The 27,740-nt window shown below is 39.9% G+C and overlaps 2 protein-coding genes across 6 annotated transcripts; one reads left to right on the forward strand and one right to left on the reverse strand.

Annotated features, from left to right (window-relative positions):
• Nucleotides 1–123: 123 nt before the first annotated feature.
• On the forward strand, nt 124–19,920 carry LOC110957589 (epidermal growth factor receptor substrate 15-like 1). 5 transcript variants are annotated; one of them, XM_051952926.1, is made up of 24 exons: nt 124–216; nt 699–740; nt 865–954; nt 1,056–1,103; nt 1,199–1,294; nt 1,487–1,552; nt 1,641–1,766; nt 1,867–1,926; nt 2,084–2,350; nt 5,049–5,206; nt 6,166–6,325; nt 6,546–6,608; nt 7,699–7,784; nt 8,228–8,300; nt 8,514–8,675; nt 9,116–9,313; nt 9,994–10,158; nt 11,188–11,299; nt 11,444–11,583; nt 11,879–11,939; nt 14,874–14,944; nt 15,149–15,242; nt 16,952–17,064; nt 18,319–19,920. In XM_051952926.1, exons 1-24 carry the CDS (start codon nt 190–192, stop codon nt 18,463–18,465), a joined length of 2,625 nt encoding a protein of 874 aa, XP_051808886.1. In that variant the 5' UTR covers nt 124–189; the 3' UTR covers nt 18,466–19,920. The 5 variants fall into 5 exon arrangements, with proteins under 5 accessions (XP_051808886.1, XP_022059381.2, XP_051808887.1 ...); XM_022203689.2 differs by having other exon boundaries at nt 15,179–15,242; XM_051952927.1 differs by lacking the exon at nt 6,546–6,608.
• Nucleotides 19,921–20,977: 1,057 nt separating this feature from the next.
• klf2b (Kruppel-like factor 2b) lies at nt 20,978–23,493 on the reverse strand. Its single transcript, XM_022203693.2, has 3 exons — nt 23,154–23,493; nt 21,948–22,860; nt 20,978–21,809 (listed from the first exon to the last, which is right to left on the reverse strand). The coding sequence occupies exons 1-3, from the start codon at nt 23,223–23,225 to the stop codon at nt 21,634–21,636; spliced, it is 1,161 nt and encodes a 386-aa protein (XP_022059385.2). The 5' UTR covers nt 23,226–23,493; the 3' UTR covers nt 20,978–21,633.
• Nucleotides 23,494–27,740: the final 4,247 nt, after the last annotated feature.

A 27,740-nucleotide genomic window follows, 5' to 3' on the forward strand; every position in this document is an offset into this window, starting at 1 on the left:
TATAAATTTTAGGTAAGTTTAGGTGTGCCATCAGGGCTCAGCTACCACAATTCATTTGCATTAGCAATCAGTAGATAGTTACCCCAATCCTGGCCGGTTTAGTGACCAACAGACGGCACACCCTCCGGAACTTACTCCTCCGGTCTGTCGCCGCTCGTACCCGTGCGCACTCCCGAGACACCAGGAAATATGGCGGCGCTCATGACTCTTAGTCAGGTAACAACTTCCAACAGCTCAAGAAAAGTGTCCACTTTTAATGTGGCTCATTAACTAGTGACAGCGACACTCGTTATATGCCGTCGCCACGCTACGACGTTGTAAGCTGTGGTGAATATTAACCAGTGTAACCATATTGACAAGCTTTCGTTGTCAACTAAGATAACATGGTTAGCTAGGTTAAGTACGGATAGCAAAGTTGCTGTACGTTTTAATAGAACGCTTGCGACGTGGATGGTGATATTACAAACAAAACATGACTAACTAGACTCTAAAACTGAACAAAAACAAACCGTAGTTAACTAACCATTGCGTTGAAGCTGTGTTTTTTTCTTCTTACGGACAGGCTGTATGGTGTGCAGACTGCTAACGGTACAACTAGCCATTTCTAGGTTTCTAACGACTTAATTTGGTGTATGTGTAGCTTCCACACACTTAATTGTAACTGAAACAGTGTTATATGTCTTTCCTGTCTTCTTTAGCTATCGAATGGAAACCCAGCCTATGAAAACCATTACAGACAGGTAAGAACTCCAGCTGTTTCAGTGTTTAAAACAGCTCATGCAATACTACTCAGTGAAGTTTTTTTTCTGCTGTCTCGACATCGTAATTGTTATTATTGTTATTATTATTATTTTATCTTTGCAGTTGGATCCGGGAAATACAGGCAAAATATCAGCTGGCGATGCAGCTCAATTCCTTAAAAAGTCTGGGCTGTCAGGCAGCACATTGGGGAAGGTGGGTCACAAATTCATCGACATTCAAACATAATATATTCTCATATTTCTTTTCAGTTTAAAGTATCTAAACTGTATTTCCTTTTTATTTACTTTTGTTAGATTTGGGATTTGGCAGATTCAGAAAGAAAAGGCTATTTAGATAAACGGGTAACAAAGAATTTCCTTGTAAATTTGTCATTATTGGAAATGCTGAAATGTGCACAAAATCATCGGATTTGCTCTGCTTTCTTCCTCTTTCGCAGGGTTTCTTCATAGCTTTGAGGCTGGTGGCATCAGCACAGGGTGGAAATGATATCAGTCTTAACAACCTCAACCAAAACTTAGCTGCACCTAAATTTGTAAGTGTTAAAATCACTCCTGACTATTGTAATATTAGTGATAAGGAGCAGACTGTGAGATTAATGGACATTAAGTGTCTCAGAAAGTGAAGAAGTTGCATTTCTAACAGTCTTTTCCTCATCTTCATACAGTCTGTAAGTGCATATCCTGCTCTGCTTGATTTAATTGTGTCTGCACTTTATTTTCTACAGACAGACACAAGCAGCCCTTTATTAAACGTTTCATTGACGACACTTGACTCGCAATGGACAGTTAGGGTGAGTCAATACAATATTTCAATAATATTGTCGAGGATGTAAGCAAATCAAGCCTACCACTGAAATCTAACATTTTTTTCTTTTGCAGCCTGATGAGAAAGGGAAGTTTGAGGGAATTTTTGAGAGTCTGTCCCCTGTAAATGGACTCCTCTCTGGTGATAAAGTCAGGCCAGTTTTGGTAAACTCCAAACTACCTCTGGATGTGTTAGGAAGGGTAATATACTACTATATAGTACTGCACAGTCCTTCCTCACTCTTTAATTTTATGAATTCAGAACAAACAAGTCTTAAGCATTTACTCATTGTTTCTGTAGATATGGGATCTAAGCGATGTAGACAAAGATGGACACTTGGATAAAGAAGAATTCACAGTGGTAAGCTGGGGTTTTTAAAGTTTAAAAACTGAATTTTTAAAGTTTTACTGTCACTGGAGAAATTCTGGGATAGCAATACTGGAAAAATACAAATTAGTATAAGAATAGTATAGATTAAAAACAAAGTTAAGAAATGATCTGATTTCCAATTTTATAGGCCATGCATCTTGTGTATCGTGCCATGGAGAAGGAGCCTGTTCCAACTAGCTTACCTGCTTCCCTCATCCCTCCTGCTAAACGGAAAAAGTCTGCAGTTACGCTCCCAGGTGCCGTGGCTGTGCTACCTGCTCTATCTGGTCTTACGTCTGGTCCAGCTCCTGTCATAGAGACCCTGCGAAGCACTCCTCCTCTGAGCAGCACAACTCCCCTCAGCACCAATACTGTAAACGTTTCTCCAAAGCACTCTTTTAAATCCAGCTCACAGGTATGTATTTTTCTTGAAATATGAATGTAATCGTTGTGACTATAACTGATTAGTCTTTGAGAGATAAGGCGCTGGGTAGCCTAGCCGCGGTAGACAACCCACGGCAACAAATTTAATTCTCTGCCAGGGTGGGTCTAGTTACCCTCCATAAGGCTCAAGGCTGGATGCTCCTAAAACTGGCCGGACGAATCACCATGAAGTGTAGAATCAGAAGGCGGGCGTAACTAAGTGACGACAGAGGCACGACGATTCTGACAGAAACAACCGGCGCACAATAAACAGTTATCTTTCGACTCGGCTTTGGCCACAGCCCTTAAAGATTTGAAGCTAAAATTCAACTTGAAAGATAAACAAAGGACGGCACTGAAGTATTTCATTGAGAAGAAAGACGTATTTGGACTTATGCCGACGGGATATGGCAAATCCTTAATATACCTGTTGGCTCCGCTGGTTGGGAAGCTAATGGGACTTAGCCACAATCCGGCGCCCTAGGAACTACGTCAGCCTATTTGTTGCGCTGATTGGTTGTATACCTACCCAATTGCTGCAGAGTGATTTGATAGACAACTTTATAGCCCGCCTCCCTCCCTGTCGAGCGTGCCTCGACCCTTGTGTCTTAAGAGCTGGGTCTAGCGTGGCTCGGCTAGGTGCTGGGTGATGTGGATAAACATTTTCTACAATGCTGTACATGTCAGTGTAGTATGTGTATGAAGAATTGCAGAATGATAGATAAATAACTTTGTCATCTGTTCTGTGTAAAAACACAAATTCTTCTTTTGTCACAGTTGTAGGACGAAGTTTAAAAACCACACTCAAACGTTGAAAAGACCCTCACATATCAAAAACGCAGTACAATAAACAAAAACAAGCACATACAACGACTAAAAACACAGTACAGTTTATTTTGTGTTACTAACAGCAGCTATTGCACAGGGTGTGAGAGATTTTTTTTGTAGATGATTTTCCTAGCCAGTGGGGTTCTGTAGCGTCTGCCTGATGGCAGCAGCATGAAGGAGTGGTGGAGGGGATGGGAGGGGTCCTCAGTGAGGAGGGTGGCTGTCCTCATCACTGAGGGTCCATAGAGTTCACACAGAGGAGGTGGGACTGTTTGAGTAATTTTACTGACCTGATTTATTATTCGGGACAGTTTTGTTAAGATAATGTTCAGTGGGATGATATATTGCAGAACTGTAACAAACTTTTCTGCATTACATCTAACAACCAACTCTTCATTCATACACTTTATCATATTTTACACAAAATTTTATCAGAACAATTGAGGCAGTTTTCTAAAAGTGTAGCTCATTATTACTTTTTTTTTCACAAATATAGCTTATGAAAGACGATAAATGTTAATATTGAGGTATCTCTTAGCATGACTAGCTCCCTAAATGTATAGTTTTATCAAGTATAAAAGTGTTGTCGCTTCAGTTGTCAGCTGTTGTGATTAAAATTCTTCTACCCTAATGACAGTGGATCTAAGACTCAAGGGGTGTTATGTCTCCCATCTTGGGTAGTTTCACACAGCTACTCTACTTTATGTATGGTTTTTATCTGTTCTACTCTATTTGTTTTTCCTGTAAAACAACCTTGGGTGTCAAGAAAGGCGCTTACGAAAAAAATATGTTATTATTGATTGGAATTTTTTATGTTTTTTTGAAATAATGCATGCTTCATATATTGCAGTAAGTTCAAAGTCATAGCCTTGCATTAGGATGTAATTTTCTGAATGCTCCTAGTTATTTTCAAGTAGAATAAAAACCACAAAAAACTTAAGACTTAAAAAATCTATTAAAAAACATTAAATCCTCTGGGGAAAATCTCTATGTGTATGTTTCCTTGCACCTTCCTAACTCCATGTAACAGTGACAGAGTCTTGACTTTTAAAGACACCAGCATTTCATGCATTTACTCTTTCCTGTTACTAGTGGTTAAACTTGTTTTACAACATTGTTCTGAGCACTATGCAAAGGCCAGTCTGTCGTTCTCTCTGCTGTAGCTGGGATTTTTCACCCGTGACTTTTGGAGAAACGGGTTTCTTTGCAATGGAGAACAAGCAATGCTGTTCAGACACGTGTACCTTGATCATTTGATGTGGCTGTCATGATGTGATTTGCTCTTTTATCAGTTTGTGTCCTTTCCTTTAACTTTAAATGGCATTTTAGTCTCCCCAAATTTACATTTTATGTTACTTACCCCTAAATATTAAATGGTCCATTTCACATTTTGTAAGATTTATTTGTGACTGAAATAATACTTAATAGCACAACAATTTTCTTGCATCTGTACTCTCACCTGCATTAATCACAATGTTTTAATTTAAACTAGGATTTTCTAGATGCAAGTTTCAATATTTGTGTGAATGTGTGTGATAGGTCAAAAGTCATTTAGATAGGTCAAAATCATCTTGCTGTTTGCAGTAAACATGATGATTCTCATACAAATGCATCTCCATCTTGTGGTTTTTTAACTCTGGATGAGTAGTTGGGTGTTGGCATTTATAGGAAATGTCTTCCTCAGGGGTCACTTAGTATATCATAACATTGACTTTTAACCATTTAAGTGTGTACATTCATAAATATCTTATAGATGTAACAATCCAAACTATCAGTGTTATGTGAAGCAGAAGTGTGAGTTTGTAGCAGGTGTTGTTACCGTCATTTCAAATCACTAAAATGTCTTTTTCCCCCCTCTCTAGCCAGTGGTGAACTGGGTGGTACCAGTGGCTGACAGAGAGAGATACGATGATATTTTCAAGAAAACCGACACTGACAGCGATGGCCTCGTCACAGGCAGTGAGGTTATAGAGATCTTCATGCAGTCCACTCTCTCCCAGACAATGCTGGCACAGATATGGTGAGACCACAACTCAGTTCAGTTCACAGACATTCTTATCATAACTGTCACAATGCTTTTCCTGTATTGAAAATATTGCAGTGCTCAAGAGAGCTAAATGTATCAACTTAAGAGAAAACTAACAACAGTAGATTTGCATTCAATAATTGGAAATGTATAGCATAAAGAGATGTACTGCAAATCTCCATCACGCAGTGAAAATGCTACAATTAAAATAAACAGTGCTGGACAATTTTCAAACTTTTTATCTGTATCGGAGCCTCACATAAATTTAATTTGTGTTGTGTAGGCACATATTTTATGTCATGTGCACTGGTTACCCGCGACTTTAAAACCACTTGCCAGGCATATAGGTTCAAGAAAGCGTCTTGAGACAATTTGACCTGTGATTGGTGCTGTGTAAATAAAATTGGATTGAATTCATTTAATAGTGTGTAGGTCCCTCGTGTGCTGGCTAAACAGCGCTGAACCAATGGACCATGGACACATGACCTTGGGGGGGGGGGTCATGGTTACGTTCAGTGAATACTTTTGGTCCTATGAGTTTCTCAGTTAGTTCTCTGTGGATCAGACTTGTTCTTGTGCATCATGTCAATGGTTCATGATTAGTTTGAGGACTACGGCAACCACTCTGAGGTGTTGACTTGGCCTCCAAATTCCCCAAATCTCAATCCAATCGTGCATCTGTGGGATATGCTGGACAAACAAGTAGCGGATACCACAGCACACATTCAGGGGTCTAGTGGAGTCCAAGACTCGTCAGGGCTGTTTTTCCAGCAAAAGAGGAACCAACACAATATTAGGCTGTGGTCATAGTGTGTGTGTGTGTGTGTGTGTCAGTATTGCTGATGTGTGTGTATTCAAAGGATATTTTATCTATGAACATTGTGAGTAGTATTTGTCAGAAAGGAAATAAAGGTATATACTGTTTTGAGATAAGACTCGCCTCCTGTCCCCAGGGGACTCGCTGACACAAAACAGATGGGAAAGCTGACCTGTGAGCAGTTCTCTCTGGCCATGTACCTGATACAACAAAAAGTTGCTAAGGGCATAGATCCTCCCTCCTCTCTCACTCCAGAAATGATCCCCCCATCAGAAAGGACTGCAGCTTTGGGCCCTGTAAGTCCTGACTATATCCCACTGCAACCGCTGCTTCATCTTAGAATAGCCCTATTTACTGACATTCTTCCTTACTTGCATCTGTACCTTAAGATTCTGTATTCCTGCTACTACATGTATTTTAAATGGTAAGTTCTGCTTTCTTGCTTTCTGGGTTTCCATTGCATAACAGGTTTTTATGCTTTTGCTTTTTTGAGCACTTTTCTGTCCTGTCTAACAGAGCTATGCAGAGCTTATGTCCTCAGTGAGACCAGGACTTGCTGCATTCGCAAGTGTTCGCAGAGTGAGTAGTTGAGCTTTGTGTCACAAGGTGGCGCCTTCGTTCTATCGTATTCTCTGTCAGTTTGAAGCAGGTGCTAATAGGAACATGGTGAGAGTACTGCTGCCTGCTGTATTGCATCCATTATTAATGGCTTGTCACAAAAGCTAATGTTACTGCCCCATTAATGTACTTACTTACTGCTGTGTGTTTTAATGTGAAACAAGCAGTACCACTTTTTTCACTGGTTATTATTGAATTTTGACCTAAAAATTTTTCAAGGATTTTCAAGTGGGGGTCAATCAATGGCAAGCTTTTTATCTCTAAAGAAACCTCAACACATTTAATGTGCGTATGTGAAGGCCCATTTCAGTTGGACAATTAAAACAGACATTAGGCTGCGGCTTTGTTTTTAAAATGCTCTGAAAAGAGACAATTAATAAAAAACTAATTTGTTACTGTAGTTGAGCCTTTCACAATTTTGCTTGTTTTTACTATTAACAGACTGTTGTTAATGTAAAATCTCTTAAGCAAACGTGTTTTTAGAGGGTTTCTTTAAGTTCAAAACCATTGAGGCTTTTAAAAACTGTAAAGTACAGAATGTTTTACAGTGGCCACAAATAGAGAGTTTTGGGAGGACCTCTTTCTTTTGATTTGCCATGGGTCTGTTGAACAGTGGACTATAAGCCAAAATTAACTGTGATGTTAAATCCTTCTGTATTGTCTTTTCTGTGCATTTCTTGTCATTTATGTATTGTCTGGCTCTCTTGCTCTCTCGCTAGCTGTGCAAGGTGTTTGTATTTCCTTCCTGTGATTTTTGTTTTGTTAGACACAACAGCAGGGAGCTCCTCTCTCTTGCATACCACTCATGTCCCCTCTGCTCTCTTTCTCCCTTCTTTTTGACCCTCTTTGCCTATTAGACCATTTTATTCATGTATTTTCTGCATCCTTTTCCAATTTTTCTCCATTTAATGCTCTTACCTGCTGTTGTCACTCTTGTTGCTCGGCTCTCACCGCATGTGAACTTCACGTCAGACATCATCCTTTCTTACCTAGCTTTCTGTTTCTGTACCTTCCTTCATTCACTTATCCATCTCAATGTCTTTTGCCTTAGGACAGTACCAGCTCCACAGGGTCTGCAGAGCTGACAGGCATCAAAGAGCTGGATGACCTCAGTCAGGAAATAACTCAGCTGCAGAGGTGAGCCCCGAGACCCTGAGTAGCAGGAGGACAGCTTTGTTTCTCTTCCTTTGAGAAAAAGGAGGGGAGGTTGCAATGAAGTAATGTTGAAGATCAAAGCTCTTTTAAACTATTATCCCACTTGACAGCAGCAGACGTGCTATGTCGTGGGCTGGCTTGACATGCATTCTACACAGCAAGCCTAACCCTGCTTCTCACTGTTAACAGACTTCAGTCTGCAGTGTATTTCTATACATGTCATTCAGAAACCTGACAATTACGCTGAATTACATCAAGTAAATACAGTGTCAGTTGGCAATGACAATGAAGAAAGAATTCCAAATACAGTTTGAATAATGTTTGTCTTTTTAAGCATTGTATTTTGCCTTCAGTTCATTTGCTAGTGAGAAATAATAAATTGTAATCTCTCTGCCCTGTTCTTCCTCTTTGATATTCACCTGTAGAGAGAAATTCATCCTGGAGCAAGAGATTAGGGAAAAGGAGGAAGCCATCAGACAACAAAACAGTGACGTTCAAGTAAGGCTGAGTCCAAATATTTCTCAAGTCGTGCAGTAAAGGTTGTAAATGTCAGTGAAATAGTAACTCAAGAGTGACTGAATCTATGAAATTAACAAAAGAACAAGAAGCCAAGAATCAGGCATACTTTAAATCCCTCCCAAATGACACAATTTGGAGATGAACTCTGCAAACAGTTGTGCATCTTTGTGTATGTGTTTGGCGGACCTTCAGGATATGCAAAATGACTTGGATAGAGAGAGCAGCAGCCTGCAGGACCTGGAGTCCCAGAAGCAGGATGCCCAGGAACGTCTGGAGGAGATGGATCAGCAGCGCTCCAAGCTTGAGGGGATGCTTAATGACTTGAAGCAGAAGTGCCAGGAGGAGACTCAGATGGTTAGAGATGTGAATTAGTAAAGCAAAGTGCATATAAGACCAGAAATGTGACTGTATTTAACTTGTGATGACATGAAAATGCACACGCAGCTGTCATCCCTATAGTGGTATCTTTTTGTTCAAAGCTGGTAGTGCTTTCAGTGGGATCCCAGTTCGCAGGCCAAGTGTCGAACAGTCATCATCTGAGGTCAAGATTTGTTAATAGGAAAGTTTACGTATTATGGCTTTTCAACACAGTCATCAGTTGTAAAGTTGAAGACTTTAAAAATGCCTTCAGTAGATCTAGATCTGCATGTTTTTTGGCTTATTTTTTATTTTTTTTTGCAAAACTAAGTGTAATTTGGTTTTCCTGAGAACAAATTTCAATTGCTTTGATCTCTACAAACAAACAAGACTAAATCTCTCATAAGGCTTTCTGTATTTTTTCACCCATCCTCCAGATTTCGTCTTTGCAGAGCCAGATCCGCTCCCAGGAGACTGACCTACGTAGCCAGGAAGATGAGCTAAGTCGCACCAAGGCTGATCTGAGTCGGCTCCAGGAGGAAGAGGCCCAGCTGGAACAAAACTTGCTCTCTGGTCGTGTCCAGCTGGACAGCATCATCAAGTCACTCAAAACCACCCAGGAGGAGATCAGCCAGGTCAGTGCAGACAGAGACAACAGGTTACATGAGGATGTGGTGCCACTTAGGGCCGTCAAGCTCTCTGACCAAGAAAGAGCTGTGCAGCATAAGTATTAGGGTGTAAAATCTGAAACATTTCTGAGACAAATTCCATTGTGCATATTCAGTAATAGTACTGAAGTAGAGCTGAAAATGATTGACTGTTAATGTGCTATATGTGGAATTTGTACTTGAAATGTGTTTTCACAATGCCGCAATCTCACACTTGGAAGATAAGTTTCACTTTTACTTCTCTAAGCACCATATTTAGCATGTTTTGAGGTACATTTAACACTGAATGGAAACTGTTGCATCAAAGTGGTTAAGGGAATTTCTTTTATCAGCTTAACCACTAACCACAACTTTAATTCACTTTGCTAAGTATCAGGTGCTTTCCACAAATAAAAGGAGCCTGTTTTTTTTTTTTTTTATTACTAGAGGTAAATTTGTGACGTATTATAATTCAGCAAAATAAATCTGTAATTATGTGCAAATTCTAAACTCACTTTAAATAAAATCCTTGTGGCTTGAAATCATAGTGACATCAATTTTTGCAAGGTATGAAATGCTCTAGTGTTGGATAACATTGAAGCCTATTAAAAAGCTGCAAAGAAAATGTTTAGATATGCTACAAATTAAACAATGTCATGTGTTGTTAGGCTCGCAGTAAGCTGTCACTGATTCAGGACAGCCAAAAGGAGATGACCAAGACCATTGAGGATTACAACAGTGCTTTGAGCGACATCAACGGGGGAAACTTGAGCAACCTGCCAGACTTAAGTGGAGGGTTTGCTGAGAAGGAGAATGGAGGTTTCAGAAGTGCGGTGAGGAGATAATAAATTTATGGGAATGACACCCTTTTTTAACTACAAAAGTTCAGTTTTGAATCCAGAAACATGGTCAACCTGTCCTCCTAATGATTCTGGTTCACATTTTCTTTCCTCCACACAACAAAGTAAAAAAAGTGAGTAAGGATAGCATCTCAAGCTCAACAGCAGAATTTTTTTCCTATCATCTTCTCGTAATCTGCTTTTTTCATGACTTTTGAGATGACAGAAAAACACAAATATGCTCCTGAAACATTTTTTGTTTCAAATTTAATTTATTTGATTATTAATTTTACAAAAACTGAAAAACTGGTAATCAGCTTGTTCAACATTTTTCAAAGCCAACAGGTGTTACCAACACTGCAAAACTTGGTAGCTTTAAAAATTGTATGGTAGATAGTTTCTACTTATATTTTTAATTTGTTTCCTTACTTAGCTCCCATCTGCTTTATGTAGACACAACCTGAAAGTCCATCCATCCATCCGTTCTCTATACACAGCTTTATCCTCACTAGGGTCGCGGGGGGGCTGGAGCCTATCCCAGCTGACTTGGGCGAAGGCAGGGGACACCTTGGACAGGTCGCCAGTCTGGCGCAGGGCTACATATACAGACAAACAATCACACTCACATTCACACCTACGGGCAATTGAGAGTAATCAATTAACCTCAGCATATTTTTGGACTGTGGGAGGAAGCCAGAGTGCCCAGAGAAAACCCATGCATGCACAGGGAGAACATGCAAACTCCATGCAGAAAGATCCCAGGCCCAGGCTGGGATTTGAACCGGGGATCTTCTTGCTGCAAGGCGACAGTGTTAACCACTACGCCACTGTGCAGCCCCAACCTGAAATTCATTTTTAAAAATTGATTGGTTTTGGAGTCTGGAAGGTTAGGAAGTGTACATGCTTTTTTCTAACTGTCACATTGTGGTCTACTTTAACAAACCTGTTGATGATTTCAAATTTCCCATTTGTTTCTGAATGGACACATGCATTGATTTGTTGTTTTCTGGATCCATTCATCAGGATGACTCATTCAAGTTAAAGATAGCTATGTTCAACAACAACAGCATTGCTAAAGAGCCTCCAGCAGACCCATTCCAGACAGAGGACCCCTTCAAATCTGACCTCTTCAATGGTCTGTATACCTTTTGTATCTTTTTGTTTACTCCTCATGTCTCTAAGGGTATTGTCACATGTTTGTTGCCGATAATCACCTGCATTGATTTTGTGTCCCTGTGAATGAACAGTTCTTGTTGAAGATGGTCTTGTCCTTTTCTAGATCCATTTGGAGGGGATCCCTTTAAAGAAAGTGATCCCTTCAAAGGTGCTTCATCTGAAGACTTTTTTAAGAGGACTGACAAGTCAGACGTGTTTGGATCTGCAGACCCATTTGGCAGAAAACCCACACCACCAGTCAAGGTAGTTTTTTTTTTTTTTTTTTAAATTACCACTGAACTGATACTCGTATGACAGGGCTAGTCATGGTTCCTTCATGTGTAGTGTGATTGTTAGAAAAACGGAAAAAAAAATATATCTTTTTGTTCTCAAAGTTTAAAAGGAAGCTTCTTTTTCTGTGCTAAATGACTTGTGCTGTAAAAGCAAGCTCTGGCATGTTGATACTGTTGTAGACGACTGGAAAAGCAAACCAAAAAGATTTGTGCTGGTTATGCTAATGAAGTCATTGTGTGTGTATTTGTGCTTTTTTTTTCCTCAGCCAAATGCCTTCAGCAGTGGTGACCCTTTCTCATCAAGCAGCTCGAAACCTAAGGATTCAGGTACGGTGATGTTCACAAGCACCATGGGATGTCTACACATATTTTGGATATTTTAATCTGGGTCTTAGTTGTAAATGTAAAAACTAACCTGAGGTACTGTTTGTTAATGCCAAAAGGTCTAGTTGCTTCTGAGCTTCTTGCCTTTGTATGATTTTGCAAACATACCAAAAATTTCTCACTTGAGCTTTACTTGCCATACTGTAGCGCATATAGCTGTGGAAAAATATATAGGCCACTGCAAAATTCTTAATTTGTCTGATTTTATTATTTATATTTTATGTACAGGTATAAACTACTGAAAACATTTCTCCTAAATTCCAAAAAAATTAAATTGTCATTAGGAGCATTTATTTGCAGAGAATGAAAAATGGTCAAAATAAAAAAGATGCTGTGTTTTCACATCTCAAATAATGGAAAGAAAAAGTTCATATTCAATTTTTAAACAACCCAATGCAGTGTTTTAACTTAGGAAGAATTCTGAAATCAATATTTGGTTGAAATAACCCTGATTTTCAGTCACAGCTTTGATGTGTCTCAGCATGCTCTCCACCAGGCTTTCACATTGCTGTTGAATGACTTTATGCCACTCCAGGCACAAAAATGTAAGCAGCTCGGCTGCGTTTGATGGCTTATGACCATCCATCTTCCTCTTGATCACGTTTCAAAGGTTTTCAGTAGGGTTCAGATCTGGAGATTGGGTTGGCCATGACAGAGTCTCGATCTGATGATCCTTCATCCACACCTTGATTGATCTGGCTATGTGACATGGAGCATTGTCCTGCTGGAAAAAAGACAATCCTCAGATTTGGGGAATGTTGTCCGAAAGGAATCAAGCAAGTTTGCTTCCAAAACAACCTGTATGTGGCTTGATTCATGAATCCTTCACAAAGGTGAATCTTCCCAATTTCAGCCTTGCTGAGGCACTTCAGATCGTCTTTGATCCTCCACCAAATTTCACAGTCGGTGCGAGACACTGTGGCTTGTAGGCCTGTGCAGGTTTCCGTTTAACCATTGGACAACTAGGTGCTGGGCAAAGCTGAAAATTGGACTCATCAAAGAAGATGACCTTACTCCAGTCTGCTATGGTCCAATCCTTATGGGCTTTTGCAAGTCTCAGCCTGGCTCTTCTTTGTTTCTCATTGATGAAGGGTTGTTTTCTAGCATTAAGCAACTTGAGCACTGCCCTGGGAGCCTGTTTCGAACCATTCTCACCATGCACTTTATCCTAGCTGCCATTTGCCATTCTTTTTGTCGGTCACTTCGTGTCATCCTATGTTTACTGAGTGACATTTGAATGAGTTGACGGTCATCATGGTCAGTGGAGAATAGTTTTCACCCTCTGCTGGACTGTAGCGTTGTTGTCCTAGTGTCTGTTGCTTGACTTTATTCTTATGAACGCCGTCTTAGAAATTTTAGTGATGGAAGCATGGATGATGGATGCTCACTGTATCCCCCTGTCCGTAAAGCCAGAATTGAGCCCTTCTTTTCCTCATTCAAAACTTTTCTTTTTAACCTTTTTAGTATGGTCAATAGTTATTTTTGATTCCAGTTACTTTGTGGTACTACTAGTACTGTTCTTGCAATGGTCCAATTGCAAGAAGAGAGGGATGACCACAGCAGTGTTTTTTAGATTTAGTTTACATTATTGCCTAATCAGTACCTCATCAAGTAGAATGAGGTGTGCTTGTGTTGGAATCCAACAGACACTGGAATGGGATGGCTGTCGTATATGTAGAGATGCCGATTTCAGAACAAAATTGCAGCGGATACATTTTATTTTACACCATCATTATTTGAATGAAGGGTTTGAAGCAGGCTTTCCTACAGCATATGGACTGATGGTTGTGGAATAACATGTGAAGACGATACGGGGGTAATATGGTTATACACGTTGACTTCCTGCCACATGTCACTTTGTCACATAAAAGAAACACTAATGCATTGTCATCCCTGTACTAATACGAGCAAATTTTCCATGAAGATTTCCCAGAATATGGCTCTATTAACAGACAGCTATGAGAGAACGCTGTAGTTGTGAAACTCGTCTCAAAGAGTCATTCTTCGCCATTCTGGATGACGTGTTAGATTTAGATGTTGTTTTGGAGGGCATCAGGGGCAAACATTTTTACTCACTGTGGCTTCAAATTTTCCTGTGGTTTGGAGCTATTTTTAGTCCAGTACCTACGCATTTAACTACTGGCTGACTAAAAATACTCCCCCCTACCCTGGAAAAACAGGAGGCTAGCAGGAGCCAAACATAACAGAAACTCTGTGTGACTGCTGGTCCTTCTCTACTAGAATACACTGCCACTCCTTGAACCAGTTCACTCTTTCCTCTGTCCTGTCTTTATATCTGCTGATATTGAACTGCTGTGCCTCATTCAGTACGGAAGTTGTTTTAAGTTAGTGCCTGTTGCTGGTCAGTGCTATACATGCTTAAGAAGAACACAGAGGCAACTGTAGACCTGAGCAGAGTTACTGTGCGTAAAAGAAAACACTGCGTACTGCACATGAATGGGATCTTTTGTGGTTACACACTCACAACAAACATATTCTATTACAATGTGTTGTTTTTTCACTGTAACCATCTGCAGCTTGCTGTTTTTTTCATTAAGTGGCATACCACTGAGCTTCAAAACAACACAGCCACAGTTCTGGTTAACAGTACGTCAACTGATGCCTTTAATTAGCCGATCGAATGCATACGTCAGGTTAAAAAAAAACCCTGCTTTACAGGTTTTTACAAAATGTCGTGGAAAATTAAAGTGTCATGCTACATTTCGTCTTCTGAAAAAAAGCATGTGAACCCTTTCAGAAAAAGATGTAGAGATGATTTTGAATGTGTGGCTCGGAGCTGAACTTGTTTATGGTTGTTGCTCTTTCCATCAATGTGTTCAAATGTTCCAAACGTTTTTCAATGTGGTCTTGTCACAGATTTGTTCAAGAAAGTGGACCCCTTTGGAAGCAAGGCGGGAGGATTTGCTGACTTTAGTCAGATGTCAAAGGTAAGCTATGGAGACTTTTGAAGTTGGAAGAGAAAGAAAGCATGCTTTCTTACTATGCGGCAGAAATCTATGCTATTATTTTGCTATAATCATAAGTCATAACTTATTTTTGTTCTAAATTCTTGCTTTTATGCAAACTGTCTCTCTTGTATAAGACCAAAGTTTTGATATCTTGTCTGACATCTAGTTTTGGTTGTTATTCAGCTTATCCTTTCTTTTTCTGTTGGTGAGCAGAAGTTGGACAATCCGGTACTCCCATCAAAGAAAAATGTGCCCAACCGGCCTGCACCTCCCTATGGTAATCCTGTATTTTATACTATGTTTGTGTTTTTGTGTGTGCGTGCGTGTGTTTATGCACACTTGAACGTGACTGTATTTGCTACTAAACTTGGCCTAAGTTCTTCTGTGATGATTAGCACGTAATGCGTTTAGAATTGTTGAAATCAGTACTTTTTTGCCAAGGTTGTCCCTGTTCTCTTCACCATTTTGTTTGCTTCATGAAGTAGCTGGATTCTCCCGAGATTTACAAGATCACAATCACGAGAGAATCCATCTTGCCAGGCTTCAAGATATGTGCATGTGGTCGAGTCATAGTTGGTCAGACCAACCAGTGTCCAATGAGAAACTGCTGGTAGCAATGACTGTGTTTTAAGTGTGAGTTTGCACTTGATAGACGGTGATAGATGTTTATCCAGTCACCTGCCAAATATTTGTTGTCGTTTTTCCAAACTTTTGCCAAAGACATCTTCTTAGATGTGTCAGAACGCTTCTGTCATGTCAGGTTATTGCTTTGTAACTTCTCATGTAAGTATAGATTCAAGATTTTTGGGTAGCCATTGTAATTGACTGTCATTTTGCAAAGTGTCATTTTAGTGCCTTAATGGTACACAGATATATATATAAAAAAAAGCTTCCCTCTTGTGATGTGAATGGGCACAGAAGGTAGTTTCTTCTTTTCACGCTGTAGACAGAAATGCTGTCAGTAGAGTTATGGCGGTACTGTGGGGTGCTTGCAACCCTGTTGGTATTAATATGACAGTAATTTAGATTTGTCATTACTGGTTAAGTAAAACTTAACACTGTAGTGTGATGACAACGAGAGCTACTTGCTCTACCTTGTGTATATATGTTTTACCTTGTATTTATCTTGTTTATTGTGTACGTGTGAAGTCACACATTGCCCACAGACCATGCCCAGGACATGCCCTTCCGCTGTGACCTTGCACTTTTTCTTACTTTGCAGAAGCCACAGCCTGAGAAAGTTAATGTTCCCTTTTGCTTTTACCACACAGAATAGGGTAGAGATGAGCAGCCACTGTTAGCCAGCAAGCTTGTTGTAGAGATGTGCCTCACTTACAATGGGGAAGTGAGAAGCCCACTGCATCACAAGGACCATTGCACAACTAATCTTGGTCTAGATAGAATGCCTATTTTTGCTGTTTGATTACAACTGTGTTACAAACATGTTTGTAGGCATTTAACAACTACAACAGTATTATAGTGTTTTACGAAACTAGAATTGTAAACATATATATAATGAGAAATAACAGACTGAATTGCTAGATTACATAATAGAGTCCCACAGTTTGTAGTATATGCTGCAATATTGTTCAAAGTTAAAGAGACAGTTAATGACCAGTGGATAATTCCATCACTATAGGAAATGGATTCAAAGCTCTAAGTTGATAAGGGTGGGTCTATCTTACAAGACTGTGTTCCAAAAAAGCAACACTGCATGTTTAAGCTTCAGTGCATCACTGAGCTTTACTCAAAAATGTGGTTAACACCTTTTTTTAAACCAATATCGCTTTCCCCTGGGTGAACACACTGCGTGTCATGAGCTTCAAGCTGTTATCTTCCTGTTAGTATCATGGTGACACAGTATTGGCTTTATAAGTGTGATCTTATTCTCCCAAGGAGTCACCAGTTCTTGCATATGAAGTAAAAATGCTAAGAACTCTTCTCTGCCATTTGGTATGTAATTATTTAAATGTTTTCCCTTTCCAGTAGGTAAGCTCAGTTTGAGTGCATCACAACTGCTCCAGAACATTTGCTCCTCAGCAGACAATAAAGACTCTTTTGTTACAACACGCTCAAGTAAAGCACCTAAAGACTTTCCGGTGGGTTTTGCAGATTTTGGCTCTGTAAGTGTAGTTGACTTACAGTTTTCTGTTGAGTCAAGTATATTTGTCTGCATGAGCTGCTGGCCTAATGATTTCACTCTTCAAACTGCTGGGCTTAAGGCTCAGAGGTGTCAGCTATATTTAACTGGACCTCATTCTGTTAGTTTTCTTTTAGACATTGGCTTTAGTAAACATTCACGGGACCGTTGTGTTTGCTGGCTGTCGACTGACAACTGACAAAATACCTAAGAGCTTTTAGAAGGCCTGGTGTAGAAGGAAATTAAATGTTTGCATGACTTACTTGAGCAGTCCTAGCACTTGTCTCTATTATGTCACGCTGCTCTGTCAGCCTGGTAAAGGGACTTGCATGCCTGTGGTCATTTCTGGCTTCAGAGTTTCACAGGAAATGAGGATTTATAAGCTTTCACTTATCAAGGTAGTAAACTTGCCTGGCCAGGTAGCACTCGACGAGCATTTTTCAAATCTTGAAGCACAAACTAAAGGCTTATTTGCTGTCAAGGCATGATATGCCTCGAAGCAGAGCACAACAGAGTAAATCTGTCTCTTTGTCTCCCGTCTTCCGCTTCTTTGCCATCTTGTGTATCTTAACGGCTGAGTGTGCTCAAGTGAAGAGATGGTGCATGGCAGCTTTCTGTGTCTCGTTTGTATCGTTTGATATGACATGAATTTATTTTGTTCCTCCTGCTATGACGACTGCTGTGAAAGGGATTTAAGGTTTTTTTTATATCGAGCTCTGTATTGTAATTTTTGTTTTTCTGCCAGGATCTGAACATGGCAAGGTAAGAATATAAGGGTGTGGTGGTTAGACCTTTGCATGTGAAAAACCTGTCCGCACTATAAAATCTGAATACGGTGATTCATGAGCACAATTACTTTCTATAAATATGTTCAGCCACATTGATCCAAGCACAAAATGTGAGAAACACAACCAGTAACTTATGGCAGTGGTATACCACTATGAATTGTGGAACAATTTGCTTTCTTTGCTTTTTTGTGATGTCAAAGTAAAATCAAATTGTCAATATTCTTGCTTTTTTATTCCCAATTTACTGCTGCACATCAGATCATTTCAATGATGTTTGGTGTCGTTTTTGATATCGGTCCAATTAGCAATGCTTAATTTTAAGCCAGCCTTTGTCTCATCATTTTTTTCTGTGTTGACATTGATCTTACAGCTCCATGCTTGCTTTTTTCTTTTGCCCAAATCTAATGTTTGTTTCTCTGTTCTAGTTTGGAAGTGAGAGCCAGCAGTTGGAGTGGGCCAAGCAAGAGAGTGAGCGTGAGGAACAGGAGAGGCTGAAGAGGCTGCAGCTTCAGGAACAGCAGGACCTGGAGCTGGCCATCGCTCTCAGCAAGGCAGACATGCCTGATGCCTGACCAAGCATGCCCCATCACAGCTTTTTGTCCCCTTCCTTCTACCTTACAGTCCTTCTGTTTGCCTACCCATGACAACACCCCTGACACTGGACCGACATGACTACCAGCCCCTGCTACCAATTTGTGCAAGAGACCAGTTTTTCTTCAGCTATGACTGGACTCTTGTCCGATGGCTCCAAGTATAGCAACATTTTAAGGTTCATTGCTCCCAAACTACATGACAACTATAATCAGGGACAATTCGGAGCCACTTGATTGAAGCCTGGCTTCATCATACAAGTACATAGCGATTTATCGCAACCTGGACCAGTCGGGTACGTGACTGCAACCTGTATCTAGCTCCATATCTTGTTATGCCTAATCAGCCAACATTGTTTCAAAGCCTTTCTGCTGAAGATAAAATAACTTTTGAGGAATATTTGGCCGTTGTATTTATATACTAAAGCAATGAATCTGTGGTGTATGAAGTAAAGTGCACTCTAAATCTGTTTTATATAACCTTTCATTACGCAGACAAATTCATATTGAAAGTTGAACTATACACACTAACTGCTCTGTTTGCCTATGGTTTGTCCAGTGGCAAATGCTGTTTTTTTTCTTTTTAGTAAGAAACGTCTGTGTACTGTAAATATTGTTCTATGTACAAGCCTTGGATAAGTGGAGTGTATCCTGAAAAAAAAGTCTGTCTTAAAGAACTGCAGCATAATGATCAGATCAATGGCATGATTTAGACTGCAAATGTTACAAGTGTTTCTAGCTTTTATATCTACTATTTATGGAATTTAAAGTGCATAAGTTGAAGAAACATAGGAATATCATCTGAACCCTTAAGGTGCTAGTGATAATCATTAAGGTCTTCCTCCCTTACGAACAAAATTCTGCCCACCTAGAGTGCTGTTCACCATCACTCTGATGTGAGTAGCTTGTTTGCCAAATAGTTCATCATTGGATGCCTTGTGACACCCAAACAACTTGCACTCCCATACAACTAAAAGCCTCTGTAAACCTTCCTTGACTATACTGGTGCTGTTACACTTTGCTTTGCCATTATACTTCTTCAATTATAATTCAGACTACCAACAATGTACAGTGACATGTACTTCCAAGTCCTTGCTTTTCTTTCAACAGCCTAATCCCATTTTTTTCCTGTGGATTTTTTATTTTACTTTTTTGATCTTTATTGTCCGATGATCCAGCTGGAGGACAATTTTTCAAATGCCTTAAAATATTGCATTATTGTAATTACACTAATCAGGTTTTTTGGCACATAATGTATGCACTGTATATTCCAGAGCTTACTGGACATGTACAGAGTGACCGCGCCTTATTTATCAACATATCAACACTGTAACATGTTATCTTGCATATTCTGTATGTAATTCTAGAAATTCCCTCTAAGTTTTGAGTTGCTCAAAACGATAACTTTCAATTGAATAAAAATGATTTTTAACATTCCTGGAACACTGTAAGTCTGGTATCTTAGTGGAGGAGAGAGTATGTGAGTTTGTATGCAGAAATAATGTATTCATTTTCCAATATAGGATTGATATACTGTAAGAGTAGCACATATGAAGGAAGTGCTTCCACTATTCTTGCACTGGCTCTTTTTATAACTACTATTTGTAACGACGGTAAAGGGGATGATTGTTTTTATATCTTGGAGTTCTTTGATATCAGGAACAAAAGAGAAAAGTGAATTGAAAGTGATATATTTGCATCTACCACTGCCGATATTTTTGACCTTGTGCATACTTCCTCTTTAAAAAAGTATAATTTCTAGTGTTGTGATCGACACGCCTCAGGCACATTCTGTATTTACATTTTATTGATACAGGTTAATCTGTGATGGAAGATAACTGGAACTGATTGATATCATTTTTCCATAATTCTGTTGTTTTATCAAGTTATGTTTAAAGTTTTAAAATAATCATGAAAGTAATATTCTGTCTTTTCAGAAATACCATCTGGTTTTGATACATGCTCTCAATGCAGTCTTTGATGCTGGGGATACATGCTCGCTGACACCACACAGGCACAAAATGCGCAGACTTGGATACTTTGAAACTGTAGTGCAGAGTGACTGTGTGTAATTGTAGTATTAAGGCCCTTTCATGTCCTACTATAATTTTTACCCATCAGAAAGAGAGTCTAAGGGCTCCCTGATGAGGGTTTGCTGTGCCCCTCTGTCCAGACGGCTCCTGGCTCACTCTGTAATTATGGAAATGGAGTGTTTGTATTTATAGGCTAAGCCCACAAGCGGCTGCCCTTCTTGGTCTTGCAGCTGCAAAGCATCACAGTGGAAATAAAGTGCTCATGTTTTCCAGTCTCAGTATACAATTGCAAGATGTATAACATATTTAGTGTAACTGATCAGATGATCTGCAGGTTGGCCACACCTATTTTCAAGCAGTTATGAAACCTTTATGGAGTGAGTGGATGTGGTGTATTGAACTAAATATATGAACAAGATGTATCTTAAATCACTAAACATGTATAAAAAGTAGTTCACCAGTCAATTGTTCAATTTAGTTCTTTTTAATATTTACAATAAATACACATTTTACAGTATAAAATCCATGTACTTATTTATATAAATTTAAGTAAAAAATAATGCACAGGACATCAAGCCCTGATAGTGTACAGAGGAGCTGGATCCAAGAGTTTCACACCAAGAAGACAACAGTTCCAAAAAGGAAAAAGCGTTTTATAAAACAGTAAAGGCCATTCAGACATTGAGGCAGTTTAAATAAAACATTGTCTTTGCACATGTTAGGCAACTGTATGTGCATTTTACTCCTGTCACCAAGAACATGTACAAATGTGTGGCCATGTCATTCTGTCACAGAGTTTTACAGTAGCACAGTCATAGAAAGGCACTTTTGTGTCTAACACAGCATTCCAGTTCTGTCAAAGAAGAGTAGTATATACAGGGCCAGCCCCTTCTTGGTCTTTCTGCTGTAAAGCAAAGCTTTTCTAAAGCTTAATAGAACCAAAGTAGTACCAGCTACGTTATTAGAAAATAATAACACTAAAACTTTTTTTTTAAATTCAGTATTACATATAAAAAGACTTTGGTCATGATGAGAACATTTTAAATAAAAATACAGTTGAATCACAATAAAAGTAACAAAAAATCCCCATGAACCCCAAGTACTTATGTGGGCTCCTTCACATATGTCTCTTCATGTGAAGCGCCAGGTGGTCAGACCTGGAGAAGGCGCGCTCACACAGGTGGCACTGGAAGGGCCTGTGTCCGGTGTGCTTGCGGAAATGACGGGTCAGCTCGTCTGAGCGGGCGAATTTCCATCCACAGCCTTCCCAGCTACAGTGGTACGGCTTCTCACCTGCGTGACAGAACATTGAAATTTATTAACATGTGCTGAGAAAGGAAACATGGTTTGTAAAACAGTGCTGCCCTGTTTCCGCAAAATTACGCAAAAACGTGGTTGTATATATTATGGTATATATGAGCTCAAACTTACCGGTGTGAGTTCGAAGATGTGCCTTCAGGTGTGAGCTCTTGGTGTAGGTTTTTCCGCAGCCAGCGAAGGTGCAGGTGTGCGTCGCTGTGCGCTTCCGTGGCCACGTGCGCCGACCTCTTTTGGGTTTGGATTCCAGCAGCTCCAGGGGAGATGAAGGTGGTGTCAGCATCACTCTCTGCGCGCCAGGCTGAAGGTTGAGACCCTCATCATACAAGCCAAAGCCAGCGTGCGGAGCGTGGTACGGCATCTGCATCTGGGGTGCCTGAGGGTGGTGCTGGAAAGCCACCGTTGTGTGATATTTCTGTGGAAAGTTTATAGGCTGGCAAACCTGTGCCTGGCAGTCCGAAACTCCCTGATCATCAGGACTTAGAGGCGGAGTCATGTTGCTGGCTGCCCGGGGAGAGATGGCCACCCGTGGCTGCTCAAAGGACATCATGCACGAAACGTTGCCTTCTTGCTTGATTTTGCTGCAGCTCTGGGGCACCATGCCCAAAACGGGGCCGTAACTGTCCATTGGAGGCTCCACTTTGATGCTGTCCGGGCGGGGAAAATGCGACGTGTTGACATAAAATCTCCCCTGAACGCTGGGGTTGCGCGTAATGCCATAGTTGCTGGTTGCATCGGAGCGGAGCAGCTCTGTCATGAGGCTGACGCCGTACGGGGGTGGCGGAGAGCGGTGGTCGTCTGTTGCGTAGGATGGCACAGAGTTTCCAGTCGTGTACATGTTGGGGTCTGTTGTCCCCTCATAGTCCACCGCGCTGTCTGATCCAGTTGTGTTGGCGAGAATAAAATCCAGATCCAAATAATTACTCAGATCCTCGTCGTCCTTTTTGCCCTGATTGTCCAGGTTGTGTACCATTTCAAGCATGGAGCAGCTGGAAGAGACTAGTTTGTCCATCTCTCCTTTCCACCTCTGCAGGAAAAAAGAGATATTGATACATGATGAATACAAAGTTACTGAAAATGCTGTATGTGACGTTGCAGACGACAATTTTCAATTCAGAAAATATTTGTCTGAAACTAAGTTCATTTAATAATATTATACAAACTTACAGTTTGTTCTTGTTTCAGATAAATTAGTTTCAAAACTATCGCAAGATAATAATACTATCATTCTAATCGGAATATGTGGAACAAAGCGACACAAATCGAATCCAACTCACACATACCCACAAACTTTTAAACACAACATAACTCCAAACTTACGTTTTCCCAATTTTTTTCTCTTTGGCTTGTGAATGTCGAAAATGACGGTAGCATCACTCCGGATAAGGCCATCGTTTGGTGAAATAAAAACCTATCTCTTGTCAAAGTCGCGTTTTGTTGAGCGGCAGCTGCGCCAGAGTCTGCGCCTATTTCACTGTCGCCTCTCCACAGCTGTGGTCCAAATACATGAACAAATTTAAAAGTGGTAGGAGGTCCTCCAAACCTTATAACTCTCTAACTCGAGCGCGCCCGGCCAATTGTGAGAGTTCAGGAAACAACGTAAAGTTCGGTAAATTTAGCTCTTTATAAAGCCGCTCCTTAGGCTGTCGGCTCAGTCTGAGACCGACTGAGAGCAGCGCAGTTTAAATGCGCAGGGCCTCGCCCACAATATGACGCAGGCAAAAGTTGCAAGAAAATACATATAGCAACCATAGATACTTACGTAATACTCTGAAAAGAACAAGCTTAATGACAGAAAGTGCTGCGGGCCAAGCCGCATCCAGCAACTTAATATAAACTGTCAGTAGTTCATTAGCGACACAGAGGACATACGGTTCTTTTGATGAGCAATAATTCATCTATCCATTCTCTAGACACCGCTTTATCCTCATTAGGGTCGCGTAGGGATGAGCAATAATGAAAAATAAAATTGAATTTGGAGTAGTGGGTCAAACTCTGGGAAGAAAAACAAAATAAGAAATGATCTTAATAAAATACAGGCATACTGTGATTACTTATGGAAGACACGTCACAAAGCATTTGGCACTAAAAAAAATGTCCTAAAGCGCCAAATTATACATTGGATGCGACATTATATTTTTTGCTGCTTTTTATTTATTTATTTATTTTGTATACGATTTCATGATTTAATTGCAGGGCTCAAAATTCTTCATTTTTGCTGATTATAAGGACACAAAAACAAAACCAACTACTTCAATCGTTCAGATTGGTGTAAGAGCGCATAAAAGGTCATTGCAAAAGTGATGGCGGTTGTCGGTATTTTGTCTTGCTCTCGGCTCTTTCTTATTAATGAGGATGGTGTTCGCTCACAGCATGCTTGTCCAAACAGGCGCCAGGCTCGTCTGAAACGGTTTGTCGGGTTTGTTTTTTTTTGTTTTTTTTTAACTCTTAACCTTTCGTAATGTAAACACGATTTAAGGTAACGTCCCATTCAGGTGTAAATGCCAGGCTGGGGGCTGCGGTATCGATTGGGGTTTGATTTACATCACAAATCATCCTGCGCGCTCGTCGCTGTTTCTGCTGAGAGATCTGGTTTCTGACACGAAGACAGTGGGATTGTTTCCTCAGCAGGAATCCTCTGACTCCACAGGTCAACAAGCCACCTAGTGTGTAACTTGGTGATTTTATGATAACCCTTGTACCCAGACACAGCAACAGTCGTAATCAGGTTCTTTATTTAATATAGCTAACCTAGCAGCCCTACAGTTTGAACATGTCCAGGTAAACGTTTTGCATTGAAAATTTATTTGGAATAAGCACATTGAAATTATTTTCAAGATGTACACTACTGTTCAAAATTTGGGATCACTTTGAAATGCCCTTTTTCTTGAAAGAAAAGCATTTAAAAAAAAAATGAAGATAACATTAAATTCATCACAAATCCAGTCTAGACATTGTTAATGTAGTAAATGACCATTCTAGCTGAAAACGGCAGATTTTTAATGGAATATCTACATAGGGGTACAGAGGCCCAGCAACCATCACCCCTGTGTTGTAATGGGACATTGTGTTAGATAATTGTGTTGGAAGGCTAATTGATGATTAGAAAACACTTGTGCAATTACGTTAGCACATGAAAGTGTGAATTTTCATGGAGCACATGAAATTGCGTAGATTACCCCAAACTTTTAGTAGTGTACTTACTATGGAGGTTGAATGGCACAGTCAGTGATGCGCTTCATATTAGAATAGTGGGTAGTTATTACTTATGCATTTACCTGTATGCAGCCATTGATCTGGTTGTGGGGCCTAATTTTAAAATGCTGTGTAATGATAGATACTTTAGTTTTTTTGCAAAATGGCAAGTTATCAGCCAGAGATGGAACTTGAAGTAAAAGACACAAAGCCTCCTTCTGAAATATTTCACAGTCCAAATGTAAAGTATATTTTGCTCAGAGTTTCAGTGAAGTGCAGAATGTATGCAGTAACTTTCCACAAGTGCTGCAAGAATAACCACGTGTTATCACTTTTACCTGAAACCCCCAAGAGAGAGAAAAACAGAGAGCCCTTCTGCAGCACGTACATTGAAAAGTGTAAAAGTCCTTGTTGTGATGATGTCCTGAGCAAACTCAGAACAACTCAGCTCCTCATGACAGATTCATCACCTATCATCAGGCTGTCATGTCCGCCATCACCAGTAAACTCTGTCAGTGCAGCTGTGAGGTTTCCACATCCTGATCCCTGATCTGTGCTGTGAGTTCAGTGGAAAGTGCGTCACACAGAAGGAGTCCAGTAAAGCCAGAGAGGAAATGTGTTTTTAGTGGCAGCAGAGCCTGATGCCTGAACCCCTGACCACTGACTCTGACCCTTGCTCTGTGCTGCAGTCCTCCTCTGCTTTGCTACTAGTGAGAGTAAGGGCACTCTCACTTCCCCTCTTGCTCAGCTACCTATGCCTTGCAATATTACAAAGTTTAATTTAGAGAACCTAATCCACTTCTGAACTCTTGCTAGTCATATCTCATAATTTACTTCCAGAAACTTTCTGCAAGATAAGGTCACTTTGAGGTTCTCACCTGTTGAGTTACAGTTACTGTTCACCACAACTAGGATACCACAACAGAATATCATTTTGTTGCCATTTGACAATGACATTTTCATAACCTCACTGATCTGAGAGGCTTTCGTCCACAGTGACTTACTATTTTTTGTCTTACATTCTGGGGAAATGGTGACGTTATATTAGAAGATTAATAACTCATTTATGTTTTTATTAAGAAACAGCCAGGACACAGTTTTTTTAGCCATAGACAAAGATTTGAAATGGGTAAAAAAAAAGACAGACTGAGTCTTTCTAAAGAAAAGTTAGTTAAGTCATATTATTATATTATTCCATCCATTTAGCAGCTTTTGACCTTAAAGTATAACAGATCAAACTTTACTGACCAAACCTTGAACAAGGGAGGCTTGTCATATTTTCAGTCTATCTGTGAAATTTTGTGATGCAATCAGATCTGGTTTGCAGGAAACTTTTGACAAAAACTGTATGAAGACTTAAACAGACAACATGCACCTGGTGGATTCAAATGTCACCAGACATGACTGAAACATTTGCACTGCAGCAGCACAAATTGCACACAGTGTGCTCTGCTCTGTGACGGACAGCAAAGGGATAAGAAAGGCAAAGAAGTAGTTGGCAGGTCTGGTGGGAGCATTCACTAATTGACATGACGTTTAAGAGACAGGTTTGTATTTCATTCTAATCCGTCACTTCCTTTGGAGAAGTGTACATACCCAGTGAGAGAATTTCATTTGAGCAAATGTTCAGAGTCTCACATGCAATGGGCGGGACAGTCCTCTGACTGCAGCCCTCGTAAAAACATTTGTCTGTGGAGGCTGCCGTGAAAGAGATTCATAAGAAGATCATAAGTGGGAGTCTACTGATTCCTGTAGGGGAATTCTTCTTTTGCTTGTCTCTTCTACAGCAAGGTCAGAGGTCAAAAATAGGACAAACACCTTGGAGCTGGCAGGGATCCAGTGTCCTCCTCAGATTCTTGACCCTGTGTCCTTTATTCAAAACACCGTCTCCCAACCTGCAATCCCATGTGACCTGCACATTCGACTTTCCCTGGAGAAGAGGAACCACTGAAATCTTTGTCAAAACAAGTGTCAAATGTAGATTAGCAACATTTCCACAGAAGCCTGTGAAAATCTCTTTCCCTGAATTGAGATTTACACAATAGTTTTACCATTGGGCAACCAGCATACCATTTCACAATTGTAAAGCATGCACCATTGGTATTGCTGTCTGGTCTGTACAGCTAAGTTACCATGTTATCAACAAGTTGTCAAGTTGTTAACGAGTCATGAAGCTGTTGAGATGTTGCATTTGTGAAACTAATTCTTGAAAATAATTCATTTTCTTCATACACCTCTTCTTACAAAAAACTTTCCCATGAATGACTTTTAGACTAACATTGAGAATTTTGGACATTTTGTTCTGCTCTGTCCAAATCAGTTTGTGATTTTCTTCTTTATGCTTTACAGTGAAATAGAACATTGTTTCTGCAAGGAAGTAAAAACAGAAACTGAAGGGTCAAGCAAACTACAAAGTCATTTTTTTCTTTTCTTTTTGTTTTTAGAAATAAAACATAAAGGAAAAATTGATAGTACAGTCAACAGACTGTCAACAGACAGTATAGGTATACAAATAAATGTCAGTATCTTCACTGTGCTTCTACCTCATCCTTTCACTTAATCATTTAAAAAAAAGTTGTACTGTACCTATCTTTATGAGTCTGTTCATTCAGTGCCACTGGAAAAGCAGGTGACCTTTCAGTCTCCTAAAATATTAAGTTTTGACAAAACTAATACAAATTTCGATAAAAACGTAAATGAAGTGAGTGTATA

This window comes from Acanthochromis polyacanthus, chromosome 9, assembly GCF_021347895.1.
Source record: "Acanthochromis polyacanthus isolate Apoly-LR-REF ecotype Palm Island chromosome 9, KAUST_Apoly_ChrSc, whole genome shotgun sequence".
NCBI classification, from domain to species: domain Eukaryota; kingdom Metazoa; phylum Chordata; class Actinopteri; family Pomacentridae; genus Acanthochromis; species Acanthochromis polyacanthus.

Bases quoted from the DNA above. Each gene is read 5' to 3' on its own strand.
- LOC110957589 (XM_051952926.1), top strand. From the start codon at position 190: ATGGCGGCGCTCATGACTCTTAGTCAG. The intron at 1,104-1,198 runs GTAACAAAGAAT...CCTCTTTCGCAG, and splicing joins AAGGCTATTTAGATAAACGG to GGTTTCTTCATAGCTTTGAG. The intron at 15,243-16,951 runs GTAATCCTGTAT...TTCCCTTTCCAG, and splicing joins CCGGCCTGCACCTCCCTATG to TAGGTAAGCTCAGTTTGAGT.
- klf2b (XM_022203693.2), bottom strand. From the start codon at position 23,225: ATGGCCTTATCCGGAGTGATGCTACCGTCATTTTCGACATTCACAAGC. The intron at 22,861-23,153 runs GTAAGTTTGGAG...TTTTTCCTGCAG, and splicing joins GAGAAAAAAATTGGGAAAAC to AGGTGGAAAGGAGAGATGGA. The intron at 21,810-21,947 runs GTAAGTTTGAGC...TCTGTCACGCAG, and splicing joins ACATCTTCGAACTCACACCG to GTGAGAAGCCGTACCACTGT.